At 45.8% G+C, this 23,373-nt stretch overlaps 1 protein-coding gene across 1 annotated transcript in view; it reads right to left on the reverse strand.

Annotated features, from left to right (window-relative positions):
- Nucleotides 1-203: 203 nt before the first annotated feature.
- The window catches only part of VCP (valosin containing protein), a 54,818-nt gene continuing 31,648 nt past the window's right edge, over nt 204-23,373 (reverse strand). Inside the window, exons 2-17 of the mRNA XM_088453604.1 lie at nt 18,376-18,487; nt 9,965-10,137; nt 6,912-7,054; nt 6,302-6,432; nt 5,972-6,103; nt 5,781-5,883; nt 4,709-4,842; nt 4,482-4,617; nt 4,260-4,372; nt 3,435-3,599; nt 3,211-3,333; nt 2,773-2,985; nt 2,376-2,684; nt 2,044-2,199; nt 1,772-1,926; nt 204-978 (exon numbers count right to left, since the gene is read on the reverse strand). Of these exons, the coding sequence (XP_088309730.1) occupies nt 876-978; nt 1,772-1,926; nt 2,044-2,199; nt 2,376-2,684; nt 2,773-2,985; nt 3,211-3,333; nt 3,435-3,599; nt 4,260-4,372; nt 4,482-4,617; nt 4,709-4,842; nt 5,781-5,883; nt 5,972-6,103; nt 6,302-6,432; nt 6,912-7,054; nt 9,965-10,137; nt 18,376-18,487 (2,401 nt within the window). The 3' untranslated portion in view covers nt 204-875. The remainder of the gene's footprint in view (nt 979-1,771; nt 1,927-2,043; nt 2,200-2,375; nt 2,685-2,772; nt 2,986-3,210; nt 3,334-3,434; nt 3,600-4,259; nt 4,373-4,481; nt 4,618-4,708; nt 4,843-5,780; nt 5,884-5,971; nt 6,104-6,301; nt 6,433-6,911; nt 7,055-9,964; nt 10,138-18,375; nt 18,488-23,373) is intronic.

Below are 23,373 nucleotides of genomic sequence, written 5' to 3' on the forward strand. Positions count from 1 at the left end.
GGCTACATTTTTATAAGCTTTACTTGTAAAGCAGCCAGCCCACCGACCGTGTAAACAGCGGCTTAGCAGCCAAGGGCAGAGGTCTTCTCACCACAATACTGCGTCCCACCTGCCCATCCCAAGTACTCGAGATCAGCAAGAGGAACGATGGGGGTAACAATTTCAAGCTACAGTACTGAAATGAAATCTGACAGCCAGCAAAGTCAGTGATAAATCAGTTTATTCTCATGTTAGACGTCAACCTGCGTTTTGTTTCTTTAATCCAATAACATTATATGGCCAATACTAAGATAGAAAAAAACCCGCTGCACGTTCTCCATCTCCTGCTGTACGATACTCGCGGTGCAGCATTTATTTAATACGGATCCGAACGTGTATTTGTCGCTCGAGTTGCCCCACAAACACACATAAATATTAACCTTCTAAAAAGCCAGAGGCCAGCACCCGCCAGCCTGCGCACAACGGCAACTACACGGCTAACTGTGACTCTGCTTGTCGGAAGGTCCGGATCCTGGTTCTAGATTGGACGAGGGGGCTGAAGGCATCAGAGCTGTGGGTTTAAAATATCAAGCAACAAAATACAGGCCGGATCCGGGTACTGCGGAGTCGCAATGTCAGGCCTGAGGAACGGCTGCCCTGCGCTGTACACAGCTCGTACAGCGCTGAGACGCTCTGTAACCCGGAGGTGGAGGGGGGAGAAAAAAAAAAAAAAAAAAGGTTTCAGCCCAACAGCCCCATCACCCGTCTTCTCACACCCAGATAACAAAACAAAAAACGAGGAGGAGTGGGGTGCGCAGACTGAGGAATGGAAAGCAAAGTGTCCATTAACGTAGGAATATCGCTGCTGTACAAGTCAGATGGCGCCAGGGGCTCGTCTAGCCGTAGAGGTCGTCTTCTTCTTCAGCAAAGTGGCTTCCACCAGCACCGCCACCTGTGCCTTGGCTTGGGCCGGCTCCTCCCTGGCCCCCAGAGGGAAATCTATGGAGAGCAAATATTGTACAGTATAAACATACAACACCGTATATAAAATATTGGTTCATTGTCTTAAACAATGACCAATACAGGAATATAAAGAGGGGAACCATTGGGTATTAGTCGACTAATAAACCCCAACAGTACAAATTAACTATCCCATGGGGATCAGTATGTAATACCGCCAGCCTCATATAGGGGTGCCTAACCTCCCCTCTAGTGCCTAACCCCCCTCTAAGTTCCTAAACCTATCCCTCCCGGGAGGGAAGGGGGGGGTGGGGGGAGAAAAGGTTTAGGAACTAACCTAACCCTCTCCTCCCGCGGCTGTCCGCGCCTGGCTTACCTTCATTCGGTATGCCAGGCGTCTGGCTCCCAGCATAGGTCTAATGACAGGCGTCGGGGTTTCGACGCCTGTCATTAGTACCTTGCCGGGATTTGACAGTCGGGAAGCCGGCGGACTGTAGACCTTCCCAGGCTGCCATCAGCACAAAGGAGGAAACACTTGGGGGCCTGCACAGAACGTGGACATGTAACATATAGAACCTCGCTGACAAGTTACCGCTCTCGTTGTAATGGACCTAGAGATCACCACTCATAGTGCTAAGCCCCTCCGCGGCCCAATAGTGAACCTTATACTGTACAGCTATGGTACATTCGCTCTCCTGCCCACTACAGAGATACTATAGACCTCAATATAATGGGATTTTCCCAAGTTTGTGCGGTCAAGAAGTCATTTTGCCAGTTTAAGTGCCAGAATGCCGAGACCACAGGTAATGGGTGAATAACGGCAGCAATTTACCTGAAACTGCCGAAACCGCGACTCTGCTGCAAGGTCTGTGCAAACATTTCATACTTTCTGATGTCATTGTCACTGACTGAGCGACGGGCGAAGCGCATGGCTTCCTCAAAGTGATCGCGGCGGATTTCAGGTACGGGGTCGTCCTCTTCTACCTCCTGTGTTGGGGGGGGGAAAAAAAAATCAAAAAAAAAAAAATCAAATAAACGGGTCAAACATAGAATGTAAAAATACAGGGATTAAAAAAAAAAAAATCAGGTTTCCCCTATCCATACCATGGCGGAAGGGTTTGTCTGTCTCTCACGTTCTCTCCTAATCTCATTCTCGATGGATTCCCGGATGGCCAACTTGCAGGCCCGCTGACAAATTTCTGTCAGGTCAGCCCCAGAGAAACCGTTCGTCATCTTGGCCAGGAAGTCCAGATCCACATCCTACAGGACACACACGGATTATTAATGCTATCGTAGGCTATGGCACAGATTGTTACCCATTTGTTAGGAGACACAAAACTGATGCCTTGCAGAGCCCTATCGCTGACTGTCCAGCGCTGAAAACAATAGACAAAACGCAATAATCTAGGTCTATCTGTATATAAGAGACCGCATACCTTGGCAACTGGAGACTTCCTCAGGTTGGCCTTTAAGATAGCGATACGGGACTTCTCGTCTGGCAGTGGGATGTAGATGAGCTGATCCAGACGCCCAGGACGCAGAATGGCGGGGTCAATGATGTCCGGCCTGTTGGTGGCTCCGATGATGAAGACATTCTTTTTGGTAGACATTCCATCCATCTCGGTCAGGATTTGGTTAATTACTCTATCAGCAGCTCCGCCGCCATCACCAATGTTACCACCACGGGCCTTGGCAATGGAGTCCAATTCATCAAAGAACAGAACACAGGGAGCGGCTTGCCGAGCCTAAAACACAGACGCCAAACTCTTAAGAGAGCTCCCGTGAGATGCAAAGTATGATCTCCATATAGGCTTAGAGACAGCCATTCCTCACCTTGTCAAAGATCTCCCGGACGTTGGCCTCAGACTCTCCGAACCACATGGTGAGCAGCTCGGGGCCTTTGATAGAGATGAAATTGGCTTGACATTCGTTGGCAATGGCCTTGGCTAACAAAGTTTTACCGCATCCAGGTGGCCCGTAAAACAGTACGCCTTTAGATGGGGTCATCCCGAACTTCAAGAACTTGTCTGGATGTTCCACAGGATACTGAAAGGAGAAAACAAGCGAGAATGGAACAGAGTACAAGCCTAATTGCAATGTACAGCTTACCGTCACACACAACCCACAAGAGACATTAGACATTTCTGAGACAACGAGGTTACGGCATAGTTTTAGGAAGCGCTACCACCCATTCCCACATAGGTATTAGGTGCACATGAGGTACAGAGCTCCAACTAACAGAAGAGGGGGCAAATGTCCGGATAAACTCACCTGTACCAGCTCCTGCAGCTCCCTCTTCACATCTTCCAAGCCACCAATATCCTCCCAGGTAACCTGTGGTACCTCCACCACCGTCTCACGCAGGGCCGAGGGGTTACTCTGACTTAGTGCCCACTGCCAGGGGAGAAACAATTGTAATCCATCACTATACATTTACATCTGGGTCCCTACGCCGGACAGAACTGATGAATGGAAAGTGACAGCATCTCGCTTACCCTGAAATCATCCATTGTGACAGCCAAGGAATTCATCACTTCAGCATCTATGGTTTCATCCTCCAAATCTATGAGGTCCATCTTCTTGCGGATGGCTTGGAGAGCGGCCTCAGAGCACAGAGCGGCCAGATCGGCTCCTACGTGACCGTGGGTCTCATTAGCAACCTGCAGGAGAGAGGAACAGTCAGACAGCTTCCAAGGTTTACAGAATTTAACGCTTTACAGGTTTGACTCTTCCACAATGGATCCCTGACCCCTGTGTCATCACAGGTAGAACCTTACAGCATTCTATCCCAAGAGAATATGGAAGTGTGAAGCGCAGGGCCGACTGTTTTGGAAGAGCAGATTTTGGTGATTCGGTAATTTATGGTCACAGACTATGGATTCAAGACCACGTGGGAAGATGGAGAGAGGTACCCAGCCGACCCCACGTGCTGCAGCGCTCAACGGTCTGGTAGAAAGTTTTGCTACAGCAACAAAAGCGTGACAACTTCACACACCCCCATCCAACATATAGGGGCAGAGGGAGGGAAAACCTAAGCGCCCCCAAAAGAGGTGTGGCCTTGTGGAAAGGAGTGGCCGTGTAGGGGGGGTTTGCCCACAGACACTCCCCTGCACTATGCAGATGCCATGCTACGTAGGGCAGCGGTGAAAGTGGGTTGTAATGTTTAATGACGAATCATTAAGCTGTTAGTACACCTTAGGGGAGACACACTGTAATAACATACAAATTCTAAGCTGTCCGGGATAAGCCGCCAATGATAATACACAGAATGACAAAACCCCTTTAGGGACCATATTCATAATGCAAAATGTAAACCTGACCTGTTCTAGATCAACATCATCTGCCAACTTCATGTTCTTGGTGTGAATCTGTAGAATTTCCAGCCTGCCGGTAGCATCGGGGATCCCGATATCAACCTCCCTGTCAAAGCGGCCTGTAGGGGGCACAATATAACTTAGAGGAGAAGAGTGACAGCAGACATGTGACCATGGATTATAGGAAGTGTTTCAGCAGCCACGGACGTCCCATGTCTGGGGGCTTACCGAAACGTCTTAGTGCTGGGTCAATGCTGTTGGGTCGATTGGTGGCAGCCATGACTATGACATGCGCTCTCTGTTTTAGACCGTCCATCAATGTTAGCAGCTGAGAGACAATCCGGCGTTCCACTTCTCCGTGAGTCTGCAGAGATTACGGGCATGAGTCTGACTGTTATGCTCATATAACCCACCAGCCGGGAAACAGACGTCAATCTGTACACACACATACATACCTTCTCTCTCTTAGGGGCGATGGCGTCCAGTTCGTCTATGAAGATAATGGCAGGGGCGTTCTTCTCCGCTTCCTCAAAGGCTTTGCGCAGGTTGCTCTCAGATTCTCCAGCCAGTTTACTCATAATCTCAGGTCCTGGGCAGAGCAGGTGAGGAACACGTTATTACACTGGGCATTACCCTAACCACTAACTCCCCAATACAAGGTGTCTGGGGACTTCAAAGTACTATTGGTATCAATGATCTAAAAATAACGGGTACGACATTTCCAGAAAAAGAAAAAAAGAACAAACACTTTCATCACCTATCCGGCTATATAAGAGGATAGGCGATGAAATAATTACCTTATAATTACCAGACATACAGATGTGTCCAAATGCAAATAGCCCAAACTCGCCACACACTAACTTAGCCGCGCCAAATGTCCATCCAGCGTCTTTTACACAATTATTCACATCACTAGTGCGACAAAAGTACAATGCACTGGTGCCCCGACTACTGGCGCTGGCATTTCACTTGTGTGTGACCAACTGCCTGTGGCAGAGCACCCAAGTCGCACCAAGCATCTCCTGCCAAACGGCTCACAAATGCTAGGAGAATGAGAACATATCTGACCAGGGACATTTCCCACGTGATGTACTACCTGCGCCGGGGAGCACATCGGAAGGGAGCGACACAAGCCGCGCCGGGGAGCACATCGGAAGGGAGCGACACAAGCCGCGCCGGGGAGCACATCGGAAGGGAGCGACACAAGCCGCGCCGGGGAGCACATCGGAAGGGAGCGACACAAGCCGCGCCGGGGAGCACATCGGAAGGGAGCGACACAAGTCGCGCCGGGGAGCACATCGGAAGGGAGCGGGACAACCCATCAGAAGTGGGTGATACGGATGCAGAAAGCAGCAGCCTATACAGGGAACACTGGTACCAGGCTGCAGGGAACACTGGTACCAGGCTGTAGGGACATCCGTTGACTGAACACTGTATTTGGGCTAATGAAGCAGGTTTAGGTACAATATGAGCAGGTAAATGACACACACGGTCTCTGCTGAAATTCACCACTCTGAGATCTCTTACCATTAATGAGGAAGAAAAACGCGCCAGTTTCATTAGCAACAGCTCGGGCAATGAGGGTCTTTCCAGTTCCTGGGGGTCCGTACAGCAGGATTCCACGGGGAGGCTGCATTTAACAATAAAATACATTTCATAATGTCGTATGGACCCGTAAAAGGGAAACACACTGGGAGAAGTGAAGAATCTACATTTACCTTTACGCCAATTGCTTTGAATAGAGCCGGATGCCTCAGCGGGAGCTCCACCATCTCCTTAATCTGAGCCAACTGCTTCCTGCAACCCCCGATGTCGTCATAGCCCACTTCATTTAGAGACTCCTCTTCATCCTGCCGGGACAAAACGTAAGACGCATGGAGCACTGTAGCAGTAAGGATGTCTCTATACTCTATAGATGTCTCGCTGTGATGAGGTCTCATTACAGCCATCTCTGAGCCATAAGTGACACTACTACTCATCCTCCCAGTAACACTTAGCCCGGGTTACCGGTCACCCTGCTCACCCGGTCTGTGTACCCCTGTACTTACCTCCCGTTTAATAGGCTCTCCTTCACAGTGGATCACAGTATCCGGGGCTACTATACAATACGGGCTGGGGTCTGTCTCCACCACCTTGAACTCCACCGCACGCATCCCACCACGCACCAGGAAGATGTCACCTGGGATACAAACACCCATTAAGTCATTTACTAATGGAATGCACAGAACGATGTAACAGTTCAGGTTATAAACTGAAACGATAAGTGAGCCCCTTTAATTTCAGAGAGACCAACACCCCAATACTGAGATAATGGGAGACAGGAAATGCCGATGGCGCTGTGGATTTGGGATTCCAATCTCCAGGGCGAAGAAGAAGAACTGCATTGTGAGGATAAGGGTCAGTTATTATTGTTCGGCTGTAGCGGTGTACTAGGAATAGATGTTAAAGGGTCACTAGAAACTGCAGAGGCACAAATTGGCTAATATAATACAGCTACTAACAATTACAATAAACGGGCAATGACAAGTAGAAAGGACGAGGTAGTAACAGAATTGAGGACTTCAGATTACGGGACAGTGAGGAGCACAGTATTAGGCTGCACAGGACGTGGACACAAGAGGAGGACGGGGGCCGGAGAGCTATTCAGCGGGTAAATACCTTTTCTGATTGGCCTGTAGGCTTCCAGGAAATATGGTTTGAGATACACTTCAAACAGGTTGCCGGTAATGCCCTCTACGGTATCGTCTATGGGTAACACATGGATCCGCTTGCCGTACTTCACATCAGGATACGGCTGAATGCTGCAGACAGAAGCAATGTAATGAGGAAATGCACAATAAGAAGTGTGAAAGGTAACATTACTATACAGAGGTCGCACAGGCAGTTCTGGTCACTTCCATATTACACCTCAGCTGGGGAACTCTAATGGCGTTAGGTATACAGTCAGGTGCATAAATATTGGGGCATTGACAGAATTCTCATATTTTGGCCTCTATTCACCACCACAATGGCTTTGAAATGAAACAAACAAGATGTGATTTACCTGCAGACTTTCAGATTTAATTTGAGGGTAATTACATCCAAATCAGGTGAACGGTGTAGGAATTACAACGGTTTCTATATGTGTGCGACCCACTTTAAGGGGCCAAAAGTAATGGGACAAACTAAACAATCCTAAATCTAACTTTCACTTTTTAATACTTTGTTGCAAATCCTTTGCAGGCAATTACAGCCTGAAGTCTGGAACGCATAGACATCACCAGACGCTGGGTTTCATCCCTGGTGATGCTCTGCCAGGCCTCTACTGCAAATGTCTTCAGTTCCTGCTTGTTCTTGGGGCATTTTCCCTTCAGTGTTGTCTTCATCAAGTGAAATGCATGCTCAATCGGATTCAGGTCAGGGGATTGACTTGGCCATTGCATAACATTCCACTTTTTAGCCTTAAAAAAACTCTTTGGTTGCTTTTGCAGTATGCTTCGGGCCATTGTCCATCTGCACTGTGAAGCGCCGTCCAATGAGTTCTGAAGCATTTGACTGAATATGAGCATATAATATTGCCCAAAACACTTCAGAATTCATTCTGCTGCTTTTGTCAGCGGTCACATCATCAATAAATACAAGGGAACCAGTTCCATTGGCAGCCAGACATGCCCACGCCATGACACTACCACCACCATGCTTCCCCAGGGAAATAATTCTTCCGTCATCCACCACAGTTGTTTTCCGTGGTCTTCCGGGTCTTTTGGTGTTGCTGAGCTCTCCGATGCGTTCTTTCTTTTTAAGAATGTTCCAAACAGTTGATTTGGCCACACCTAATGTTTTTCCTATCTCTCTGATGGGTTTGTTTTGATTTTTCAGCCTAATGATGGCTTGCTTCACTGATAGTGACAGCTCTTTCGATCTCATATTGAGAGTCAACAGCAACTGATTCCAAATGCAAATGTCATACCTAGAATCAACTCCAGACCTTTTACCTGCTTAATTGATAATGAAATAACGAGGGAATAGCCCACACATGTCCATGAAATAAGCTTTTGAGTTGATAGTCCCATTACTTTTGGCCCCTTAAAAAGTGGGAGGCACATATAGAAACCATTGTAATTCCTACACCGTTCACCTGATTTGGATGTAATTACCCTCAAATTAAATCTGAAAGTCTGCAGTTAAAGCACATCTTGTTTGTTTCATTTCAAAGCCATTGTGGTGGTGAAAAGAGGCCAAAATATGAAAATTCTGTCAAAGTCCCAATATTTATGCACCTGACTGTATATGCTAGTGTAGTGATCAGGGCCGATTCTCCCGTTACGCATGATACGCCACATAGTGGAAGGCGCCTCAGCTGCATACCATGCGGGCCATCTGTGTCTCTGTGACACAGCTGCACCGCGTGTGTAGCGCTGACCGGGCGGAGTTCGGTCAGCACTACACAGCACAAACACACAGCCGCCGGCTCTGGCAGCTGTGTGTTTGCTTTAGCAGCTGATAAGAGCCAGACAGACTCATCGGCTGCTGCTCCCACTGCCGGACATCTTCCGGTTCCCGCAGTGGGTAATGGGAGAGACGTCACTCCCATAATGCAAAGCGGCGGACGAAGGAGCCGATATCGGCGGCGGGACCAGGAGCGGGTTTCAGGTAAGTGGTTTTTTTTGTATTTTTTTATTAAGTCTCTACTGTGGGTGGGGGGAGATGGATTACTACTGGGGGCACCACAAGGGGGGATACTACTGGGGGCATTACAAGGGGGGGGTCTGGACTACTACTAGGGGCACAATATAAAGGGTGTGGGGGGTGAGTACTACTGGGGCACTATATAAAGGTATAAGGGGCTTACTACTGGGGGCACAAGGGGCACTGTACAGGGGGGGACCACTACCGGGGGCACTGTAAAAGGGGCACTGCATAGGGGGTGCCACTACTGGGGGCCCTGCATAGGGGGACTACTACTGGTGGCACTATATAAGGGGAATAGTACTGGGGGCACTGCACAGGGGGGAAAATGGGGACTACCGGTTCCCATTTTCTGCTAGATACACAGATTTCCAGTGATAGGCTGACAACTGTCTGGCATACAAAAAAAAAATAAAGAGAAGGGCAACCTGGGTGAAAGAACCGGTAACGGGTCCACAATAAAAGCGTTTCATGGCTGGGGTATCGGCGCAGATGGAGGACTCCTGGAGAAAGCAGGGCCTGCTCTGGTCATTCCCGGGTTACCCAATGTAACATGGAGAAAATTAACTTACACTTCTGCACAGACAGCTGCACTTTAGGGCCGACCATAGAAACAGACAATCATCAGAAGAGCCAATACCCTCCCCAGCTGGATCTAGCCGACAGGGGGTCTCTATAGGGAATGCAGCACAGACTGGCTACTAAACCAATGAATGTGCCCTTTCATCCAGTGACAGAGCAGCACAACATTAATGTGCGAGACGGGTTATGCTGAGAAATGTACACAAGACCAGTTCTAACACACAGGACCAAAAGACACAAAATCCCATATTTACTGTAATAACTACAGCAGCTGCTCCTAGGCTGTGACCCAGGAGGATTACTGTGTACAAGGCCAGAGAACATACAGTCCATGTGCTTCAGGGAGGTCATCAGTCCCTAGTGAAGTGTCCACAACATGGCGGCCTCCACTGCATGCAGACCACATGGTCACTTCCATATTACAACAACAACACGTCTGCTCTATTTAGCTGAAACATTACCTCATAACATCTCCAAGCCGCACCCGCAGGTTATTACGGACAACCCTATTCATGCGGATCTTCTCATCGGGACAGGTGTCATCAGAGAGGACTATGCACACAGCTTCTCGTCTCTTCTTCCCCTTCAGAAGGACGGTGTCTCCGCGGAACAGCTGGAGCTCGTCCATTTTACACTGTAAGACACAGGCGGCGGCCTAAGTTACTAAAGGACTTCGCTATGGGTCACACGTTAAAGCCACACATCTGAGTTACCATAAAACACAAGTAGACCTTGACGTCATTGTACGTTGGTAAATATAGAGCACAGACTTCTGTATCCAGAGGGAGGAAATCACCCTGACAGGTTCTCTTTACAGAACACAAAATTACTAACTTGCAGGTGACTGTGTAATCCATATAGCACCGACCAATTAGTGGACACAAGCATTCTTACTATGGTGGAAATAGTATATAAGCTCTCATGGGCAGGGTTCTCTGCCCTGTGGTATGTCCTTAATACAACGCTCTGCTTCTGTCTCTCCTTCTCCTATTTCAGAGACTAACATGGTCTACACCGAGTACAGAAAGAAAAGGAATTGCAGGTGCACTCTAAGCACTAACAATACCAATATCATTATAATATACAGTGCATCCGATTAGTATTCACAACGCCTCACCTTATCCACATTTTGTTATGTTACAGCCTTATTCCAAAATGGAATAAATTCATTTTTGTCCTCAAAATTCTACACACAATACCCCATAATGACAACGTGTAAAAAGTTTGAGATTTTTGCAAATTTAATTAAAAAAAAAATAAAAAAAAAAAACACACTAAGAAGTCACATGTACATAAGTATTCACAGCCTTTGCCATGAAGCTCAAAATTGAGCTCAGGTGCATCCCGGTTCCAATGATCATCCTTGAGATGTTCCTACAACTTAATTGGAATCCACCTGTGGTAAATTCAGATGATTGGACATGATTTTGAAAGGCATACACCTGTCTATATAAGGTCCCACACTTGACAGGGCATGTCAGAGCACAAACCAAGCATGAAGTCCAAGGAATTGTCTGTAGACCTCCGAGATAGGATTGTCTCAAGGCACAAATCTGGGGGAGGGTACAGAAAAATGTGCTGCTTTGAAAGTCCCAATGAGCACAGTGGCCTCCATCATCCGTAAATGGAAGAAGTTCGGAACCAACAGGACTCTTCCTAGAGTTGGCCGGCCATCTAAACTGAGCGATCGGGGGAGAAGGACCCTAGTCAGGGAGGTGACCAAGAACCTGATGGTCACTATCACAGCATTCCTCTGTGGAGAGAGGAGAACCTTCCAGAAGGACAACCATCTCTGCAGCAATCCACCATCAGGCCTGTATGGTAGAGTGGCCAGACAGAAGCCACTCCTTAGTAAAAATGGGATTTTGGTACCTACCGGTAAATCCTTTTCTCTGATTCCACAGGGGACACTGGAGGTGCTTACGCTGGGGTATAGAGGCGTGGATAGCTGGATCCGGCACTTTAAATAATTTAGAAGTGTGAAGCTCCTCCCCCTCTATGCCCCACTAGCCCTCAGTTTAGAAAATGAAGACCGAGAGGAGATTGAGAACAAGCGGAGTAAAAGGGAGAGAAGAACACACAATAATTAAAACATACGGAACAAACCGAACAGGCAGGCGAAGAGCGCTGAGGTGGGCGTCCAGTGTCCCCTGTGGAATCAGAGAAAAGGATTTACCGGTAGGTACCAAAATCCCATTTTCTCTTTCATCCACTAGGGGACACTGGAGGTGCTTACGCTGGGGACGTCCCAAAGTTTTCCCCACGGGCGGGAGCGCTCTGCGGCGCCTGCAGGACAAGGCGGCCAAAACGGGATGCCGAAGTAGCAAACGTATCAAACTTGTAAAACTTGACAAACGTGTGAACTGAAGACCAAGTAGCCGCACGGCACAATTGTGACGTGGAGGCTCCTCTACCGGCCGCCCATGACGCACCCACAGAACGTGTGGAATGAGCTGAAATGGAGGAAGGAGGACGACGGTCAGCACTATTATAAGCCTGATGAATAGTCAGCCGGATCCAACGTGCCAAAGTCTGCTTAGATGCCGGCCAACCCCTCCGAACAGCATCATAGAGGACAAAAAATGACTCAGATTTACGGAGAGACGCCGTCCTGGCAACATAGATGCGGAGAGCCCTAACCACATCCAAGGTAGAAGATCCACCAGAGTCCTCCCGCAACGACGGTACGACAATAGGCTGATTGATATGAAAAGCCGACACAACCTTGGGAAGAAAGGAGGTTACCGTCCGGAGTTCCGCCCTATCAGCATGAAACACAAGGTACGGTGGCCGACAGGACAGAGCACCCAATTCCGAAACTCGACAAGCCGAAGCGAGAGCCAGGAGGAGGACAGTCTTCCAAGACAAGTACTTAAGATCAACCTCCTCCAAAAGGTTCACACATGGGCGACTGAAGAAACCTAAGCACTAAGTCTAGGTCCCAGGGAGCTATCGGAGGTACAAAAGGAGGCTGCACCCGCAAGACTCCTTGAAGAAACGTCTGCACCTCAGGAATGAGGGTCAATTTTTGTTGAAAGAAAATGGAAAGGGCAGAAACCTGCACCTTTAGAGTTCCTAGCCGAAGACCAGAATCCAGACCAGTCTGAAGGAAAAGTAGAAACCGGGACAACCGAAAAATTCTAGACGGAAGACCCCGACTAGAACACCATGAGATATAAGCACGCCAGATGCGATGATAATGCGCAGCCGAAACTGGTTTCCTGGCGTGTAGCATGGTGGGAATAACCGCGTCCGGGATGCCCCTGCGTCTTAGGATATCGGTTTCAAGAGCCACCCCGTTAAACGCAGTTGCGCTAAATTGGGGTGTACGAATGGGCCCTGCTGTAGAAGATCCAGGCGTAGAGGAAGGGGCCACGGATCGTCTGACAATAGGGACCGAAGGTCCGAGAACAAACTTCTCCGAGGCCAGTTCGGAGCTACAAGAATTACAGAGGCGGTTTCTTGTTTTATCCTTTTTAGAAGACGAGGAAGAAGCGGAATCGGAGGGAAAATGTAAACGAAGTCGTAGATCCACGGACTTGTCAGGGCGTCTACCTCTGCTGCCTGCGGATCCCGAGTTCTTGAAACGTATACTGGGAGCTGACGATTCAATCGCGACGCCATGAGGTCCACCTGAGGACATCCCCATCGACGTATCAGCGCGTTGAACACCTCTGGATGAAGCATCCATTCCCCGGGATGCATATCCTGTCGACTCAGGTAATCCGCTTCCCAGTTGTCCACACCCGGTATGAATACTGCCGACAGGATTACTGACTGTCTTTCGGCCCACCAAAGGATCTGAGTTACTTCCCGCATAGCCATGCGACTCAGAGTCCCTCCTTGGCGGTTGATGTAAGCGACGGCCGTCGCGTTGTCGGACTGAACTCTTACCGGACGAGCCTTTAGCAAGTCTGTTGCCTCTATCAGAGCATTGTAAATCGCTCTGAGTTTCAACACATTTATCGGCCACTTCTGTTCTCGATGGGACCATCGACCCTGAACGTGATGATCGAGGACTACAGCTCTCCAACCTCGAAGGCTGGCATCTGTTGTTATAATGATCCAGTCCCACACTCAGAATCTTCTGCCCGCTAACAGATTGGTGGATTGCGTCCACCAAAGAAGGGCCACTCTGGTACCCGGGCTCAGACGGATCTGTCGATGAAGAAGCAGATGAGACCCTGACCCCTGTGATAGCAGTTCCAGCTGAAACTCCCTGGAGTGGAATCGACCGAACTGTAGCGCCTCGAAAGCTGCTACCATCTTCCCCAAGAGGCGCAGACAAAGAAGCAGGGACACCTTCCTTGTTCTGAGGACCAGCTGAACTAACAACCGGATATCCCGGGCCTTGTCTAATGGAAGAAAAACCCGTTGTGAGGTCGTATCCAAGATCATGCCCAGAAAAAGAAGTTTCTGGGACGGAGTGAGATGTGATTTTTTGAAGTTGATTATCCAACCGTGTTGGATTAGGGTCTGATATGTCAGTAAGGCCTGATTTGATAGAAGAGATACCGATGGAGCCTTGATTAACAGGTCGTCCAAATAAGGGATTATGTTCACTCCTGCTGACCGAAGGAGAGCGATCATTACTGACATGAGTTTGGTAAAGACGCGGGGAGCCGAGGATAACCCTAACGGCAATGCCCGAAACTGATAATGATCCTTCAATATGGCGAAACGCAGAAAAGCCTGGTGAGGTTCCCAAATGGGGACATGGAGATAGGCATCCTTGATATCCATGGATAATAGGAACTCCCCTGGTTCCAAGCTCGCTATGACTGACTGCAGAGACTCCATTTTGAAGCGATAAATCTTCAGATACAGGTTCAAAGACCTGAGGTTTAAGATAGGCCTGACCGAGCCATCTGGTTTTGGTACTACAAACAGGTTCGAGTAAAACCCCAAACCTCTCTGATGTTCCGGGACCGGAACTAGTACAGAGGATACTACTAGAGACTGGATAGCCTCCTGTAAAACCTTGGCCTTGCTTGCAGGCGTTGGCAGACTTGTGGTGAAGAACCGAGGTGGAGGGGGGACTTCGAAGTCTATTCGGTACCCCAGGGAAATTAGTCTGCGGATCCACGGTTCTGTAGAGGTCTGGTTCCAAACCTGTTGAAAATCTTTCAGGTGGGCTCCTACTGCAGGAGGTCCCAGGTGGGACGGAAGACCGTCATGCCACCTGCTTTTCCGCTGGTTTAGGCTCTGGTCTACGTGCAACAGGGTGTGGACGACCTCTACCTCTGTCACCTCTATGTTGCGTGGGAGCACCTCTGGCTCTACCACGAAAGGAATGTGGCGCACGAAAGGACTGAAAGGAAGGTCCATTATAAGATCTCCTGGGAGCTGGAGCAACCGACAGAAGGAAGGAAGACTTACCCCCCGTGGCCTGGGATATCCATTTGTCCAGTTCCGGGCCAAACAGCATATCGCCTGTGAAAGGTAAACCCTCCACCGCACGCTTGGATTCTGCATCTGCCTGCCAAGCGCGCAACCACAGGGCTCTGCGGGCGGAAATAGCAGAAGCAGATATGCGAGAACTAATCTGACTAATATCTTTCGAAGCTTCTCCCAGGAAAACTGCAGACTCACGGATGTGTTCTGCTAGTAGACGTAACTCTGCTCTTGATGTACCAGAGTCCAAACCGGTAATCAACTGGTCAGCCCAGCCGACCACTGCCTTGTTAACCCAAGCGGTAACAAGGGTGGGTCTAAGTTGAGCCCCCGCTGCAGTATAAATTGATTTTAGCGTTGTCTCCAACTTACAATCCGAAGGATCTTTTAGTACTGTAGCTCCCGGTACTGGGAGTGCTGTTTTCTTAGAGAGACGGGAGACTGACGCATCGACTGGAGGGGGTGTTTCCCACTTTTCCATCATGGCTGATGGAAAGGGATAACTAGACGTAAACCGGCGCTGAATTTGGAACCGTTTATCCGGTTGCTTCCAGGCCACTGAGAGCTGCTGTTGAAGCTGCTGTGAGAATGGAAAAACCGTAGAGCTCTTTGGTCGTTCATGAAATAATTCACACTCCTGGGATGCAGGTAGTACATCCTCAGGTAGATTCAGAACTTTTCTGACCGCCAAAATTAGAGATTCCACCCCTGGAGAGGTGGACTCTAATTCTTGAGGAGAAGCATCCTGTAACGCTTCTTCCAATTCCCCTTCTTCTGTTTCCTCCGTAGCGAGGAATTCTTCGTCCGACTCTTCTGATTGGAGAACAGTCGCCAGAGTACGCTTTTGTGTCGGTCTTTGGTAGGAGGTGGAGGGTGCAGGCACCACTGTACCCATCACCTGTACAAGGGTGTCTAGAGACTTAGTTAGCCCTTCCACCCAGGGAGGTTGAGACCTACGTGCCTCAGCTAACTCAGACGTTAAATCCGTCATCACACCTACCATGTCAGCGGCCCATGGGGGAGCAGGTGCGGCCGTAATAGTCATAGGCGGATCTATTGCTATACAAGCCTCACATAAAGTGGACCCGGCAGCATGCGGCCTGGATAGTTTGTTGTTACACTTAGAACAGACAAACATCTTTTGAGCAGCTTTTGTTCTGTTTGACATGGATACACACAGTCACCCAGACACAGAGTACAGCAATGAAAAGAGAAATAGAAATAGAACAGAAGGCTGGTATGGGACACAGAGGAAGAGGCACTCCCCACTCTTTCCCACAATTAGATTCCCTGCCAAACACCCCAGTTACTCACAACCTCTTTGCCAGGGATGTAGCCAGGAGAATCAGCCTTCTGTAATCACTGCATACAGTCTGTAGTGGAGAGATGCAGTTCTTTTATGAGTTAAACATGGCAGCCACGCTGTGCACACAGCCCCTGCCGCGTTCTCTAGACAGGGAGCCGCTCTATTAGGACAGTGAGCCCGCGCTGTTAGGCTCCGCCCCCTTTCTCTATGCCCTAAGGGCTAGAAAATGGCTGCCCCCGCCTGCAGGATCCTCTCCCCTCTGTGCAAGCCCCGCTGAGTAGGAGCCGCTAGCCGCGCCCATGAGCGGGGAGAGAGTTTTATATAGTAAACAGCGCTATCGCGCTCTAACAAGCCAGAGCTGGCCGCAGGACAGGGGACTGGGGATGCGCAGATGATTTATACTCACTGCGCTCCCATCCGGACGGCTCCTCGTGAACAGCACTCACAGTCTTCTTCTTCCGTGTGTGTGTGTGCTGTGTGCGGCAGTAAGGAGCTGGCAGATGCTTTTAGTGAAGCACTGCACACTCCTTCCTGTAACCCATGGAGTTAACAGGGTGCCAGTAACCCGGACCCCACCTTTAGAGAGGTGGGGAAGGGTACTCAGAAAAAAAAATGTAAAAGATGTAGAGAATAATAAAACAAAAATAAATAAATATATGTTAAATAAAAGAAATAAACTCTTTGACTTGCTGGAGCACAGCAGGTTGTGACCAGCTCCAAGGGCACATTTTCTAAACTGAGGGCTGGTGGGGCATAGAGGGGGAGGAGCTTCACACTTCTAAATTATTTAAAGTGCCGGCTCCAGCTATCCACGCCTCTATACCCCAGCGTAAGCACCTGCACCTCCAGCGTCCCCTAGTGGATGAAAGAGAAAAGCACATGGCAGCCCACCTGGAGTTTGCCAAAATGCACCTGTACTCTCAGACCATGAGAAACAAAGATTGAATTCTTTGGCGTGAATGCCAGACATTATGTTTGGAAGAAACCAGGCAGCGCTCATCACCAGGCCAATACCATCCCTACAGTGAAGCATGGTGGTGGCAGCATCTTGCTGTGGGGATGTTTTTCAGGATAGAGGGAAAGATGAATGCAGCAATGTACAGAAACATCCTGGATGAAAACCTGCTCCAGAGCGCTCTTGACCTCAGACTGGGGCAACGGTTCATCTTTCAGCAGGACAACGACCCTAAGCACACAGCCAAGGTATCAAAGCAGTGGCTTCAGGACAACTCTGTGAATGTCCTTGAGTGGCCCAGCCAGAGCCCAGACTTGAATTCGATTGAACATCTCTGGAGAGATGTGAAAATGGCTGTGCACCGACGCTTCCCATCCAACCTGATGGAGCTTGAGAGGTGCTGCAAAGAGGAATGGGCGAAACTGCCCAAAAATAGGTGTGCCAAGCTTGTGGCCTCATATTCAAAAAGACTTGAGGCTGTAATTGCTGCCAAACGTGCATCAACAAAGTATTGAGCAAAGGCTGTGAATACTTACGTACATGTGATTTCTTAGTTTTTTTTTTTTAATATTTGTAAAAATCTCAAAACAAAAAACACATTACACGTTGGTCCTTATGGGGTATTGTGTGTAGAATTTTGAGGACAAAAATGAATTTATTCCATTTTGGAATAAGGCTGTAACATAACAAAATGTGGAAAAAGTAAAGCGCTGCGAATACTTTCCGGATGCACTGTATGTTTGGGACCCGCCTGATGAGGGTCACTGTGACGTGGTAGATGGGCATACATTTTTGGACAAACGTACTAAGAACCGTATTGAAACTCCATGTCAATTTTTAGAGTAAATTTCATAATGTTCTAATCATCAGTATTCTTAGTGCTCAGAGTGTGCACCTGCATTCTCTTTTCTATTTTCAGCATGACACTGCAAGTCCCAGCATGGCAGCACCACTTATGTTTAAAATTAGGGTGTGCAGACCAGCTTCCCCCCCTCCACAGCCATACACTGAGTGCAAGATAGAGTACTGAAATGATTTGCACCCACGACTCACCGCTGCATGCGCCTTCAGGCTTCAGAGTGGCTCTGCCCCTGTTATTTGCTCCACCCAGTGTGCGCGCGCTACGTTATCTGTTGTACTTACGCTCTGGTAATGTGAAGGGTTCTTATATTTATCCTGTATGAGAAATAATAATAACGCCATTGTGTTATACACACCTGGGACAGAGACACCACACTGTTGTCTTCATTGATAGCTTCATCTACAATTAAGCGATTGGGTCGGCTCTTCTGCTTCAAAATTGCGGTGGATAAGTCGTCCGCTTTGGAGCTGTGGGAGACAGAATGGACGTGAGCGCGTCAAACAGAGATCTATCCCAAGGGATCCACTGGCTCCTTATACTGAGGTATAACATTAAAACATTCACAGAAAGTAGAGGACATTAAATTACTGGTAAAGAAGGGGCCAATCACAAGTTACTGCGCAGAGAACAAAACTATCACCGCTCAGCAAAAGTCATTATCTCATGGCCATGGAGCACTTCTGAATCACTTGGCATAGTACCAGTCTAAACAGACAGGCACAATCAGTGCTGGCAATTCAGCTTATAGCAAGCGGTACTGGGTTTTTTTTAGCAAGTTTTTATTTTTTGCCACTGGTTTCTTGCTTTTGGGATTTTTTTATTTTTTTTTTTATTTTTTTTTTTTAAGGTCGCTTGTCTGTGTGCCGCTGGCACCTGCCACCAGACCGGAGCCCCTCACAACCCGTTACCAGCGTGCCGCTGTCAATTATGCTGCGTCATCATCCACCCTGCGGACACACCCCATTCAGGCTGTCATTGGCCACAGCCTGTGAGCGACACCGGCGCCAGAGACCAAACTGTGCTGTGATTGGTCACTGCTGCCGTTTCATTTTCCTTGTTGCTGTATGTGTATAGGAGACCCTGCTACCGACTGACTGTATAATGTTTAGTGCAAGCTGACTAAGGACACATATATACTGGTGATTATACATGTAATATCACTGCTTCTGTATAATGTTTAGTGCAAGCTAAGGACACATCTGTACACATACTGGTGATTATACATGTAATATCACTGCTTCTGTATAATAATGTTTAGTACAAGCTAAGGACACATCTGTACACATACTGGTGATTATACATGTAATATCACTGCTTCTGTATAATAATGTTTAGTACAAGCTGACTAAGGACACATCTGTACACATACTGGTGATTATACATGTAATATCACTGCTTCTGTATAATAATGTTTAGTACAAGCTGACTAAGGACACATCTGTACACATACTGGTGATTATACATGTAATATCACTGCTTCTGTATAATAATGTTTAGTACAAGCTGAGTAAGGACACATCTGTATACATACTGGTGATTATACATGTAATATCACTGCTTCTGTATAATAATGTATAGTACAAGCTAAGGACACATCTGTACACATACTGGTGATTATACATGTAATATCACTGCTTCTGTATAATAATGTTTAGTACAAGCTGACTAAGGACACATCTGTACACATACTGGTGATTATACATGTAATATCACTGCTTCTGTATAATAATGTTTAGTACAAGCTAAGGACACATCTGTACACATACTGGTGATTATACATGTAATATCACTGCTTCTGTATAATAATGTATAGTACAAGCTGACTAAGGACACATCTGTACACATATATACTGGTGATTATACATGTAATATCACTGCTTCTGTATAATAATGTTTAGTACAAGCTGAGTAAGGACACATCTGTATACATACTGGTGATTATACATGTAATATCACTGCTTCTGTATAATAATGTTTAGTACAAGCTGAGTAAGGACACATCTGTACACATACTGGTGATTATACATGTAATATCACTGCTTCTGTATAATAATGTATAGTACAAGCTGACTAAGGACACATCTGTACACATACTGGTGATTATACATGTAATATCACTGCTTCTGTATAATAATGTTTAGTACAAGCTGACTAAGGACACATCTGTACACATACTGGTGATTATACATGTAATATCACTGCTTCTGTATAATAATGTTTAGTACAAGCTGAGTAAGGACACATCTGTATACATACTGGTGATTATACATGTAATATCACTGCTTCTGTATAATAATGTATAGTACAAGCTAAGGACACATCTGTACACATACTGGTGATTATACATGTAATATCACTGCTTCTGTATAATAATGTTTAATACAAGCTGACTAAGGACACATCTGTATACATACTGGTGATTATACATGTAATATCACTGCTTCTGTATAATAATGTATAGTACAAGCTGACTAAGGACACATCTGTACACATACTGGTGATTATACATGTAATATCACTGCTTCTGTATAATAATGTATAGTACAAGCTAAGGACACATCTGTACACATACTGGTGATTATACATGTAATATCACTGCTTCTGTATAATAATGTTTAGTACAAGCTGACTAAGGACACATCTGTACACATACTGGTGATTATACATGTAATATCACTGCTTCTGTATAATAATGTATAGTACAAGCTAAGGACACATCTGTACACATACTGGTGATTATACATGTAATATCACTGCTTCTGTATAATAATGTTTAGTACAAGCTGACTAAGGACACATCTGTACACATACTGGTGATTATACATGTAATATCACTGCTTCTGTATAATAATGTATAGTACAAGCTAAGGACACATCTGTACACATACTGGTGATTATACATGTAATATCACTGCTTCTGTATAATAATGTTTAGTACAAGCTGAGTAAGGACACATCTGTACACATACTGGTGATTATACATGTAATATCACTGCTTCTGTATAATAATGTATAGTACAAGCTGACTAAGGTCACATCTGTATACATACTGGTGATTATACATGTAATATCACTGCTTCTGTATAATAATGTATAGTACAAGCTGACTAAGGACACATCTGTATACATACTGGTGATTATACATGTAATATCACTGCTTCTGTATAATAATGTATAGTACAAGCTGACTAAGGACACATCTGTACACATACTGGTGATTATACATGTAATATCACTGCTTCTGTATAATAATGTATAGTACAAGCTGACTAAGGACACATCTGTACACATACTGGTGATTATACAAGTAATATCACTGCTTCTGTATAATAATGTATAGTACAAGCTGACTAAGGACACATCTGTACACATACTGGTGATTATACATGTAATATCACTGCTTCTGTATAATAATGTATAGTACAAGCTAAGGACACATCTGTACACATACTGGTGATTATACATGTAATATCACTGCTTCTGTATAATAATGTATAGTACAAGCTAAGGACACATCTGTACACATACTGGTGATTATACATGTAATATCACTGCTTCTGTATAATAATGTTTAGTACAAGCTGACTAAGGACACATCTGTACACATACTGGTGATTATACATGTAATATCACTGCTTCTGTATAATAATGTATAGTACAAGCTAAGGACACATCTGTACACATACTGGTGATTATACATGTAATATCACTGCTTCTGTATAATAATGTTTAGTACAAGCTGACTAAGGACACATCTGTACACATACTGGTGATTATACATGTAATATCACTGCTTCTGTATAATAATGTATAGTACAAGCTAAGGACACATCTGTACACATACTGGTGATTATACATGTAATATCACTGCTTCTGTATAATAATGTTTAGTACAAGCTGAGTAAGGACACATCTGTACACATACTGGTGATTATACATGTAATATCACTGCTTCTGTATAATAATGTATAGTACAAGCTGACTAAGGTCACATCTGTATACATACTGGTGATTATACATGTAATATCACTGCTTCTGTATAATAATGTATAGTACAAGCTGACTAAGGACACATCTGTACACATACTGGTGATTATACATGTAATATCACTGCTTCTGTATAATAATGTTTAGTACAAGCTAAGGTCACATCTGTACACATACTGGTGATTATACATGTAATATCACTGCTTCTGTATAATAATGTTTAGTACAAGCTGAGTAAGGTCACATCTGTACACATACTGGTGATTATACATGTAATATCACTGCTTCTGTATAATAATGTTTAGTACAAGCTGACTAAGGACACATCTGTACACATACTGGTGATTATACATGTAATATCACTGCTTCTGTATAATAATGTTTAGTACAAGCTAAGGACACATCTGTACACATACTGGTGATTATACATGTAATATCACTGCTTCTGTATAATAATGTATAGTACAAGCTAAGGACACATCTGTACACATACTGGTGATTATACATGTAATATCACTGCTTCTGTATAATAATGTTTAGTACAAGCTGACTAAGGACACATCTGTATACATACTGGTGATTATACATGTAATATCACTGCTTCTGTATAATAATGTTTAGTACAAGCTGAGTAAGGACACATCTGTACACATACTGGTGATTATACATGTAATATCACTGCTTCTGTATAATAATGTATAGTACAAGCTGACTAAGGACACATCTGTACACATACTGGTGATTATACATGTAATATCACTGCTTCTGTATAATAATGTTTAGTACAAGCTGACTAAGGACACATCTGTACACATACTGGTGATTATACATGTAATATCACTGCTTCTGTATAATAATGTATAGTACAAGCTGAGTAAGGACACATCTGTACACATACTGGTGATTATACATGTAATATCACTGCTTCTGTATAATAATGTTTAGTACAAGCTGAGTAAGGACACATCTGTACACATACTGGTGATTATACATGTAATATCACTGCTTCTGTATAATAATGTTTAGTACAAGCTGAGTAAGGACACATCTGTACACATACTGGTGATTATACATGTAATATCACTGCTTCTGTATAATAATGTTTAGTACAAGCTGAGTAAGGACACATCTGTACACATACTGGTGATTATACATGTAATATCACTGCTTCTGTATAATAATGTTTAGTACAAGCTGACTAAGGACACATCTGTACACTTACTGGTGATTATACATGTAATATCACTGCTTCTGTATAATAATGTTTAGTACAAGCTGAGTAAGGTCACATCTGTACACATACTGGTGATTATACATGTAATATCACTGCTTCTGTATAATAATGTTTAGTACAAGCTGAGTAAGG

This window comes from Taudactylus pleione, unplaced genomic scaffold, assembly GCF_031769625.1.
Source record: "Taudactylus pleione unplaced genomic scaffold, aTauple2 ptg000584l, whole genome shotgun sequence".
Classification (NCBI taxonomy): Eukaryota; Metazoa; Chordata; class Amphibia; order Anura; family Myobatrachidae; genus Taudactylus; species Taudactylus pleione.